The 11,735-nt window shown below is 43.4% G+C and overlaps 1 protein-coding gene across 1 annotated transcript; it reads left to right on the top strand.

Annotated features, from left to right (window-relative positions):
* Positions 1 to 9,662: 9,662 nt before the first annotated feature.
* LOC123418541 (BTB/POZ and MATH domain-containing protein 1-like) lies at positions 9,663 to 11,377 on the top strand. The gene has a single exon (XM_045107028.1). It carries the CDS (start codon positions 10,007 to 10,009, stop codon positions 11,165 to 11,167), a length of 1,161 nt encoding a protein of 386 aa, XP_044962963.1. The 5' UTR covers positions 9,663 to 10,006; the 3' UTR covers positions 11,168 to 11,377.
* Positions 11,378 to 11,735: the final 358 nt, after the last annotated feature.

The raw sequence follows: 11,735 nt of genomic DNA on the forward strand, positions 1-11,735 counted from the left end.
CCTAGGCGGTAGGAGTTCTTCGGAGAGGAATCAATCCGTGTGATTTCCCCCGGAAAAGTTTGTGAGGGTTTGGAAGCCACCTCAAAGGCTTACCACTAGTGGTTGAGAAACGCCTTCGTGGTGTTATCTCAAAGGGAGAATAGGGTGAGCCTTCGTGGCGTTGCTGTGCCTTCGTGGTAACATCCACCTCTCTAACGGTGACTAGCTTCCCTCCAAGGAAGTGAACATCGGGATACATCTTCGTCTCAGTGACCTTGGTTATCCTTAACCCTAACTCCTTACTTGTGGTTTACTTGTGGTTTACTTGTGTTATTTGAGCATACATACATTGCTTATTGCTTGTGCACATTATATTGTGTCGGCCATTTCTTGTACAAGATTAATCATTCAAGCATACCCTCTATATCCACACGTTCATACTTGCATCCCTTGATACATCGTGTTGATATAGTGTGATCTAGTATCTTGTGTTGTTCACCTACTTGTCATGTGATATAGCTCAAGTAAGTTTGTGTAACTTACTTGTGCTTGTTAGTAATTGTATTGTGTCCATCTTGGTGGATTGTGTTATTGATACACGTTGCAGTGCCTAGTGCATTTAGGATTTGTGCTTGACAAGTACCCTTTTAGTTTATTTCCGCATTAGGTTCAAGCCAAATCCGAAGAAGTTTTTAAATAGCCTATTCACCCCCCCTCTAGGCGTCATCGAGGTCTTTTTCAACTACGAAAGAAGAATTAAGATAAAGTCTAATCATAGCATTAAACTAGTGGATCCAAATCAACCCCTTACGAAGTAACGCATAAACTAGGGTTTAAGCTTCTGTCACTCTAGCAACCCATCATCTACTTACTACTTCCCAATGCCTTCCTCTAGGCCCAAATAATGGTGAAGTGTTATGTAGTCGATGTTCACATAACACCACTAGAGAAAAAACAACATACAACACATCAAAATACCGAACGAATACCAAATTCACATGACTATTATTAGCATGACTTATCCCATGTCCTCAGGAACAAAAGTAACTACTCACAAAGCATAATCATATTCATGATCAGAGAGATAATGAGTAGCATCAAGGATCTGAACATAAACTCTTCCACCAAGTAATCCAACTAGCATCAACTACGAAGAGTAATCAACACTACTAGCAACCTTACAAGTACCAATCGGAGTCGCGAGACGGAGATTGGTTACAAGTGATGAACTAGGGTTTGGAGATGAGATGGTGCTGATGAAGATGTTGATGGTGACAAGTCCCCTCCGATGAGAGGAGTGTTGGTGATGACGATGGTGACGATTTCCCCCTCCGGGAGGGAAGTTTCCCCGGCAGGATCGTCCTGCCGGAGCTCTAGATTGGTTCTGCTCAAGTTCCGTCTCGTGGCGGCGGCGAAACCACGAAAAATCTCCTCTCTGATTTTTTTCTTGGACGAAACCATTCATATAGCAAAACAGGGGGCAAGTGGGCCAGCAGGGTGCCCACAAGCGCCATGGCGCGACCTGGGGGGTGGTCGCGCCGTGCAGGCTTGTGGCCACCCCCTGGCGCCCCTCTGGCACTTCTTCGGCCGAGTATTTTTGATAAATCGGGAAAAAAATCCTCGTTGATTTTTACGGTGTTTGGAGTTGTGCAGAATAGGTATCTCAACTTTGCTCCACTTTTAGGCCAGAATTTCAGTTGCCGTTATTCTCCCTCTTCATGTAAACCTTGCAAAATAAGAGAGAAAAGACATAAGAATTGTACCGTGAAGTGAAATAACAGCCCAAGAAGCGATAAAAATCAACATGAAAACATGATGCAAAATGGATGTATCGGCGGTCGATGTGTGGAGTAATAGTAGTAGATGCAGAAAGTATCGGTCTACTTGTCTCGGACGTGATGCCTATATGTATGATCATTGCCTTAGATATCTTCATGACTTTGCGTGGTTCTATCAATTGCTCGACAGTAATTTGTTCACCCACCGTAATACTTACTATTTTGAGAGAAGCCTCTAGTGAACACTATGGCCCCCGGGTCTACTCCACACCATATTTTCAGTCTTACACTTTTTACTTCGTTGCACTTTCCGCCTTCAGAACTCACTTTGCAAACAATCTTGAAGGGATTGACAACCCCTTTATAGCGTTGGGTGCAAGCTCTTTTGTGTTTGTGCAGGTACTCTGGACTTGACGAGATTCTCCTACTGGATTGATACCTTGGTTCTCAAACTGAGGGAAATACTTACTGCTCCTGTGCTGTATCACCCTTTCCTCTTCAAGGGAAAAACCGACGCAAGTAAGAGAAGTAGCAAGAAGAATTCCTAGCGTTGCCGGGGAAGGACTTTTGTTGCCGTAGCAGAAGAATTTCTGGCGCCGTTGCCGGGGAGGATCAAGTCAAGAACTCATCCAACTAAGTGTCGCAAACTTATCTCTTGCATTTACCTTTTTTTGCCTCTCGTTTTCCTCTCCCCCACTTCTGAAAAACAAAAATTTACAAAAATATTTGCCTTTTTCGTTTGCCTTTTTCGTTCGTCCTTTCTTTTGCTTGCTTTCTATTTGCTTGTGTTGCCATGTGCCTTCAATATGCTTGCATCTTCGCTTGCTGAAAATCTAGTGATATGGATCCTCACCCACTTGCTAATCTCTTTAAGAGATCCACTTATGTGGAACCAATTGCTAGTGAGTTGAGTGCACTTGACCTTCTCTATGGAGTTTTGCTTGACATGCGTGAATCTGAAAATCGTGATGAAGAAATTCATGAAGTGGTTCACGAGGGCTCCTTGAATGAAAAGCATGATTGCAATGGTTTCACTATGAATTCTATTAGTGACTATCATGCGAAAAATATGCAAAACCCTAAGCTTGGGGATGCTAGTTTTGCTATGTCCTCTACTTGTTGCAATGATCATGAATGGGGTGATGATTTTTCTTATGATCTTGAAAATTTGTTTAAACCTCACGATGAATATGATATTTGCAATATTATTGAAAGTGGGTTTGGAGAAGTCATGACTTTAGTTGATGATAATCCCACTATTTTTGAAGAGCATCAACTTTGCATGCATGTGGATCATGAAAATAATATCCTTTGTGATAGCTATATTGTTGAATTTGATTATGATCCCACATGTAATTGCTATGAGAGAGGAAAATATTGTGGTAGAAACTTTCATGATACCAAATTACCTCTCGTTATGTTGAGATTGCTATTGTCTCTTTCTTCTTCCTTGCATTTCGTAACTATTGGTTGTCTTGCCAATTTGTTATCCTATAAAATGCCAATACATAGGAAGTATGTTAGACTTAGATGTGATTTTCACATGCTTTATGGTGCTCTCGTTGTGCTTCAATTCTTGTCTTTTGTGTGAGCATCATTGATTTATCAATGCCTAGCTAAGGGCGTTAAACAATAGCGCTTGTTGGGAGGCAACCCAATGAATTTATCTTTTTCTTTCTATTTTGTTGCGTCCACACCATCATAATTCTGTTGTGATTGTGTCTTTTGTGTTTCTTTTTGTGTTTGAGCCAAGCAAAACCTTTATGATTAGTCTTGGTAATGGTTGTTTGATCATGCTGGAAAAAGACAGAAACTTTTTGCTCACGAGATGCTTTTTCATTTTTATTCAGAAAGAGCTTTTGAGTTGATTCTTTTTTCTTCTGGTTGATATGCCTTTTTCCCAGACAGTCGTAATGTTTCATAATTTTTGAGGTACCATAAGTATACGAAGTATACAGATTGCTACAGACTGGTTTCTTTTTGACAGATTCTGTTCTTGTTGAGTTGGTTGCTTGTTTTGATGAAACTATGGATAGTATCGGGGGGTACTAGCCATGGAAAAGTGAGAATACAGTAGCCCAACACCAATATAGATAGAATTCAAGTTTGCTACAGTACCAAAAGAGGTGGTAGTTTGTTTTCTTGTGCTAATGTTATCACGAGTTTCTGTTTAATTTTTGTGTTGTGAAGTTTTCAAGTTTTGGGTGATGTTCTCATGGACAAAGAGATAAGGAGTGGAAAGAGCTCAAGCTTGGGGATGCCCAAGGCATCCCAAGCCAAATTCAAGGACACCAAAAAGCCTAAGCTTGGGGATGCCCCGGGAAGGCATCCCCTCTTTCGTCTTCAATCCATCGGTAACATTACTTGGAGCTATATTTTTATTCACTGCATGATATGTGTTTTGCTTGGAGCGTCTTGTATCGTAGGAGTCTTTTATTTTGTTGTGTCACAATCATCCTTGCTGCATACCTTCTTGAGAGAGAGAGAGAGACATGCACTCATCGTGATTTTGCTAGAATGCTCATAGTGCTTCACTTATATCTTTTGAGCTAGATAATTTTCCTCTGTGTGCTTCACTTATATCTTTTAGAGCACGGCGGTGCGTGACTTGGTAGTTGGATTATTCTATGAAAGTAGTCCCAAAGGTGATAGGTACCCAAAGAGTATATAAAAACCTCCATCGTCATGTGCATTGAGTAGAAAGAGAAGTCTTGATTCCTCTCAATTAGTTTTGAGACGTGGATTCGGTAATATTAAGAGTTATGTTAGTAGGGTGTTGTGAATCTAGAAATACTTGTGTTGAAGTTAGTGATTCCCGTAGCATGCATGTATGGTGAACCACTATGTTAGGAAGTCGGAGCATAATTGATCTATTGATTGTCATCCTTTGTGTTGAGGTCGGGATCGCGCGATGGTTAACACCTACCAACCCTTCCCCTAGGAGTATGCGTTTAGCACTTTGTTTTGATTACTAATAAAAACTTTCGCAACAAGTATGTGAGTTCTTCATGACTAATGTGAGTCCATGGTATAGATGCACTTTCACCTTCCACCATTGCTAGCCTCTCTAGTGCCGCGCAACTTTCGCCGGTACACAAACCCACCATATGCCTTCCTCAAAACATCCACCATACCTACCTACTATGGCATTTTCATAGCCATTCCGAGATATATTGCCATGCAACTCCCACCGTTCTGTCTCATGACTTGTGCCGTTACTCTCATATTGCCATTGCATGATCGTAAGATCGCTAGCGAGATGTTTCAACGTCATATGCCAAGCTAGAACGTTGCACATCCCGGTACACTGCCGGAGGCATTTCCTATAGAGTCATTTTTAAGCTTTGAGCTGTGAGTAAATAAAAGTGTGATGATCATCATTATTAGAGCATTGTACCATGTTGATAGAGCATAATATATCTCCATATGTGGTTTTGGTAATTGATGACAATCCCTATGGACTAATGGTTGCCTTAAGTTATATTTATAGGATTTGTCCATAGGCACTTCTTGAAGTCCATCTGTTGGGTTCAAGGAGTTTATATGTTGACCAAGATGTTATTCAAGGTATTATCCAAGGAATGGTCATAGAAACACTAGGTTGATCAAGATCTCAGACTAAGAGCAAATCAAGATGATCAACCCACAAAGCGTATAAGATGTACCGAGAGGGATCAAGTGATCCCATGGTATGGTAAGCATTGTCCATTACGTGTTTGTGTACTAACCCATGGTCTTTGTGAGACTCCAATGTGGGGGTTAGGTGTGTTTCCATTGGGCTTGCGTCAAAAGGAAGATCTCATACAACCCATGAAGGATGACGTCAAGTGGTGATCGTCATCAAGATTGTGGTGTGCAAGTTCAAGCGGATCAACACGAATATATCATTGAAACTATTGTCAATGATCATGTGCTGACAAGGACAACCTCATGTGCTAACAAGGACAAGATCAAGATAAGCATTCCTGAGCACTACATGCTTGATTCTTGTGGATGTTCACATGGTGGACAGGACAAGATCAAGATAAGCATTCTTGAGAACTTCATGCTTGATTCTTGTGGATGTTCACATGGTGGACAAATGAAGATAAATACATAAGCTAGGCTTTCCGCATTGTGTATGGGAAAGCTACTTGAAGACTTCATCATGTCTTGCTTTCAACTTGAGCCAAGAAGGAACAACAACATCAAGCTCAGGTGAAAGGGCTGACTCAAAGGTATCAGTTCCATTGACGTTAGTTGTGCGTAGTGATGATCAGCGAATAAAAGTATACACTCAAGTATGGATCATCAATACTCTTTTATGATTCTTGAGTCCTTAGGGATCCCGCACTATTAAGAGGGGATCACAGGTTTTGCGATGAACTTGCTCAAACTACATCATCATTTTCTGCTCAGACCACATCTCCACTGTTTTGTTGTTATCTTAAAACCAAACCAGTGCCTCAGACATCCGGCTTTCTCCGGACGTCCGAGGACCGGACGACTGACTAGTTCGGAAATCCGGAATCCTATACCAGAGAAATCAGAGTCATATAACTCGGACTTCCGGCTACCTCCGGACGTCCGAGGCCCGGATGTCCGGCCAAGTCCCGAAAATCCGGAAGCCTGCACCAATAGAAGTTGAGTTCTATATCTCGGAAATCCGGCTCCCTCCGGACGACCGAGCGCCGGACGTCCGACACCCGTCGGAAATCCGGAACCTACCACCAGTAGAAGTTGAGTTCTATATCTCGGAAATACGGCTCCCTCCGGACGACCGAGCGCCGGACGTCCGACACCCGTCGGAAATCCGGAACCTACCACCAGTAGATGTTGATCTGTATAACACGGACTTCCGGGCCACTCCGGACGTCCCTATGCTGATGAATTCAAATATGTTCAGGCACATCTACAGGCCTCGGACGACCGACCCCTGTCGGACGTCCGGCCGCTGATGAATTCAGAAGAGTTCCAGTCATGCCTAAAAGTCTCGGACGTCCGGCCCCTCACGGACGCCCGGACTTCCGACAACTGTCGGACGTCCGGACCGTGTGTGACTTAAAGTGTCCCCAACGGCTCTTTTTCTCTCCACACTATAAATACCCCCTCCCACTTCGTGAGAGCGTGGCCCAACACAGCCTTATCCTCATAAGAACACATTTCCACCTCACACACATTTGCTCACTCCAAATCTTAGATCCCAAGAGCATTTGTGAGCCCCTTTGAGAGTTGTTCCAATCAAAAGATAGATCTTCTCCCTCTCCTTCTCTCAACCCAAGCTATTTGTGATTTGAGCAAGTTTTGAGCATTCCCCGTGATCTTGTTACTCTTGGAGGTTGGAGACTCCTAGGCGGTAGGAGTTCTTCGGAGAGGAATCAATTCGTGTGATTTCCCCCGGAAAAGTTTGTGAGGGTCTGGAAGCCACCTCAAAGGCTTACCACTAGTGGTTGAGAAACGCTTTCGTGGTGTTATCTCAAAGGGAGAATAGGGTGAGCCTTCGTGGCGCTGGTGTGCCTTCGTGGTAACATCCACCTCTCTAACGGTGACTAGCTTCCCTCCAAGGAAGTGAACATCGGGATACATCTTCGTCTCAGTGACCTTGGTTATCCTTAACCCTAACTCCTTACTTGTGGTTTACTTGTGTTATTTGAGCATACATACATTCATATTGCTTGTGCTCATTATATTGTGTTGGCCATTTCTTGTACAAGATTAATCATTCAAGCATACCCTCTATATCCACACGTTCATACTTGCATCCCTTGATATATCGTGTGATATAGTGTGATCTAGTATCTTGTGTTGTTCACCTACTTGTCGTGTGATATAGCTCAAGTAAGTTTGTGTAACTTACTTGTGCTTGTTAGTAACTCCATTGTGTCCATCTTAGTAGATCGTGTTGTTGATACACGTTGCAGTGCCTAGTGCATTTAGGATTTGTGCTTGACAAGTACCCTCTTAGTTTATTTCCGCATCAGGTTCAAGCCTAATCTGAAGAAGTTTTTAAATAGCCTATTCACCCCCCCTCTAGGCGTCATCGAGGTCTTTTTCACATGTGAGGACAAAAAAGAGAAGAGATAAAAAGAGAGAAGGGACAATGCTACTATCTTTTTCCACACTTGTGCTTCATAATAGCACCATGTTCTTCATGATTGAGAGCTTCTTGCTTTGTCACCACCATATGCAAGTGGGAATCTTCATTATATAACTTGGCTTGTATATTCCAATGATGGGCTTCCTCAAAATTGCCCTAGGTCTTCGTGAGCAAGCATGTTGGATGCACACCCACTAGTTCTACTTTTGAGCTTTCACATACTTATAGCTCTAGTGCATCCTTTGTATGGCAATCCCTACTCATTCACATTGATATCTATTAATGGGCATCTCCATAGCCTTTTGATACGCCGAGTCAATGCGACCATCTCCTCCTTTTTGTCTCACAACCACCACCACACTCTATTCCACCTATAGTGCTATATCCATGGCTCACGCTCATGTATTGCGTGACAGTTATAAAAGGTTTGAGAAAGTAAGAGTGCCAAAACAATTACTTGGCCAATACCGGGGTTGTGAATGATTTACATTAGTTGTGTGAGGATGATGGAGCATAGCTAGACTATATGATTTTGTAGGGATAACTTTCCTTGGCCTTGTTATTTTGAAAGTTCATGATTACCTTGCTAGTTTGCTTGAGGTATTATTGTTTTAATGTCAATAGAAAACTATTGTTTTGAATCTTACGGATCTGAACATTCATGTCACGTGAAAGAAGTTGCAAAGGACAACTATGCTAGGTAGCATTCCACATCAAAAATTCATTCTTTATCACTTCCCTACTCGAGGACGAGCATGATTTATGCTTGGGGATGCTTGATACGTCTCCAACGTATCTATAATTTTTTGATGGTTTCATGCTATTATCTTGTCAAACTTTGGATGTTTTGTATGCCTTTTATATAGTTTTTGGGACTAACTTATTAACTCAGTGCCAAGTGCCAGTTCCTGTTTTTGACCCCTTTCAGAGGAGGATTTTGAACGGAGTCCAAACGGAATGAAACTGCCAAAAAGATTTTTTCCGGAACATAAAAAGATCAAAAGCCGGAGAATCAGGGCAGGGGGCCACCAGGGACCCCACAAGCCCTCAAGGTGCGGCCAGGGGGGAGCCCGCGCCCCCTGGCTTGTGGGCTCCCTGAGGCTCCTTTGCCCTAGGTTTTGCGCCTATATATTCCCAAAAATTTCATAAAAAATCAGGAGATCATCGAAAGTACTTTTCCGTCACCGCAAGCTTCTGTCTCCGCAAGATCCCATCTGGGGCACGTTCTGGTGCCCTACCGGAGGGGGATTCGGATACGGAGGGCTTCTTCATCAACACCATGACCTCTCCGATGATGCGTGGGTAGTTCACCATAGACCTACGGGTCCATAGCTAGTAGCTAGATGGCTTCTTCTCTCTCTTGTGTGACAGTTATAAAAAAAGGCCAGTCAAATTCTTTGTTTCTTTGGGGCAAGTCAAACGAGCGAGGCATTATAGAGCACTCGCTCCATGCAGTTCTTTTTTGGGAGAAATTCAAAAAGTGTATTTTTGATCCTATTTTTTTAGAAATATCATCATATTCATATGGATTTGTTTATAAATTTATTTATTTATTTACGATGAGATACATTGACATGTGAGCTACACAAAAAAGACAAATTCGTGAATTTTTAATATTGAACAATGTGTGCACGGTCACCCTTTTGAAATCACAAGTTTATCTTTGTGTTCATTACTAAAAAGTAAAAACCCACGAATTTGTCCCTTTTGTATAGCTCTAACCTTAATGTATATCATCGTCAAACTTTATACATATGTAGTCTACATCCATGTGTACATAAAAGGGCTGCATCTACATTTTCGAAATCAAATGCAATATAGCATTCCATATATGAAAGCTGGATTCCGTTTATTCTTTAAATGAACTGGATTATATTTTTTGCATCTGCAGGTTTCTGCGCGATTCGTGTTGTGAATGATGTATGGGCTTGCAGTTCGTGGGTTGTAAGGGCCTTCAAACAGAAGCCCAGTCAAACTCTAGGCACGGACAGACGAGCCGGCGGCGCATACTCTGCTCCGGGAACAAGCGACGTCGTCGGCGCGGGCGGCGCAACGAGCTGAGCGACGCCGACTCCGTGACCAGGTTTGCCATGTCGATCCACTCGCAGATTCTCCATGTCAGGTCTGAACTTTGGGATGTCAGCATTTCGATGGATCCACTCGCAGATTCGCCATGTCGTCGACGTTCGCCGGTGTATCCGTCTTGGCCGGCGGTGAGCTGTGCCCTTCCACCCAGTCGTCCGTCTTCACCAGCACGAACTGCGGGTACCACCTGCTTGTGGTCCAGGACTACTCGCGGACGAAGCGAGCGACACCCACCGGCGTGAGCATCAGCTCTCGCCCTTTCATGGTAGGACGCCATGAATGGTGCATCGACTACTATCCTAACTGTCACAACAAGGGTTGTGATGATTTCATTTCTCTATATGTTAACCTTCTCGATGACGATGGCGGTGTCGGTGATGCCGAAGAGCCTGTGAAGGCCAAGTTTGATTTCAGTTTCATCGACGAGGCGGAGAAGCACAAGCCAATGTACATTTCTGGAACCAAAACATTTGGCTTCCGCTCCGAGTGTCTGCGAGACTACGGCAAGTTCATGAGAAAAGATGCCCTTGAACAATCGGCGAATCTAATGGATGACTGTTTCACCATCCGGCGTGACATCATGATCTGTGACACCGAGGATGTCGGTGGCAACAAGGTGCTCCTGTCTGAAGTAGACCAAGATTTAAACAATCTCCTTGAGACTAAGGTGGGTGCTGATGTGACATTCGAGGTCAGCGGAGAGATGTTCTCTGCGCACCGATGTGTGCTTGCAGCCCGATCTGAAGTCTTCATGGCACAATTCTTTGGCCCCATGAAGGAGGGCAGTACTAAATCCACTGTTGTACAGATCGAAGACATGGAAGCAAAAGTGTTCAGGGCTTTGCTTAGCTTCATCTACACGGACTCAATCCCTGTATTGGAGGAGGAGGTCATGGAGGAGGACCAACCAGAAACTGTGGAAGGACAAGAAGAGGAAGCAGCAGAGGATGTGCAATGGCTGCAAGACTTAGTTGTAGCCGCAGACAGATATGATCTCCAACGGCTCAAGTTTATCTGTGAAAAGCAATTGTCCCAGTCCCAGTGCACAGCTGTGAGCTCGGTGGCGTCCACTCTTGCTCTTGCTGAGCAGCGCCACTGCCGTGCATTGAAGGAGGCGTGCTTGAAGTTTATCCAAGTCCAATCTCCCTTGTGTTTGCAAAAAGTAATGGCGTCTGTTGGCTGGGAGCCTTTAATTACGACCTATCCCTCTGTTTTGAACGAGCTCATCGCCAAACTTGCTTCAAACTAAAAGCAACAGCCTATGTAATGTACGCATGTTCCTTAGACATTTAGTGACTCTCTTGCCAGTATTATGCATATATTAAATCCTCTAAAGAGATTGTAGTCTGTCTGTTTCGCTTTTGTTTCGTCATGTAATGTGCCTATATGCTGAATCAGACAAATCTGACATATGGCATACTGTCTCCTCATGGAATGGATAGTCTGTAAATTCAGGAGCAATGAGGCAATGTTTCTCTGCGCATTAATTGTATCCTATATTGATTGCTGCCTGCCTTCCCTGTCATGTTAAAATTCTTTTGCAGGGGTTATCAAGAACAACATATAAATCTTGATCCAGTAGGCACCTTCTCCTGGGTGTTTTGTTGTTCTCCCCGAACGGTGCTTGTCATTGGAGACGCAGACAGGTGCAGCTCTTGTGGCAGTCAGAGCAGGCGTCGTGGTCATTTGCATAGGAGAGGTCGTTTGCCTTCATGCCGAATCAGACAAATTGGACATATGGCCAAATTGTCTCCCCATGGTGTTGATGGTCTGTAAATTCAGGTGTAAGCGTCAATGTTGAACTGCATTGCAGCAAT

This window comes from Hordeum vulgare, chromosome 1H (assembly GCF_904849725.1).
Source record: "Hordeum vulgare subsp. vulgare chromosome 1H, MorexV3_pseudomolecules_assembly, whole genome shotgun sequence".
NCBI classification, from domain to species: domain Eukaryota; kingdom Viridiplantae; phylum Streptophyta; class Magnoliopsida; order Poales; family Poaceae; genus Hordeum; species Hordeum vulgare.

Bases quoted from the DNA above. Each gene is read 5' to 3' on its own strand.
- LOC123418541 (XM_045107028.1), top strand. From the start codon at position 10,007: ATGTCGTCGACGTTCGCCGGTGTATCCGTCTTGGCCGGCGGTGAGCTG.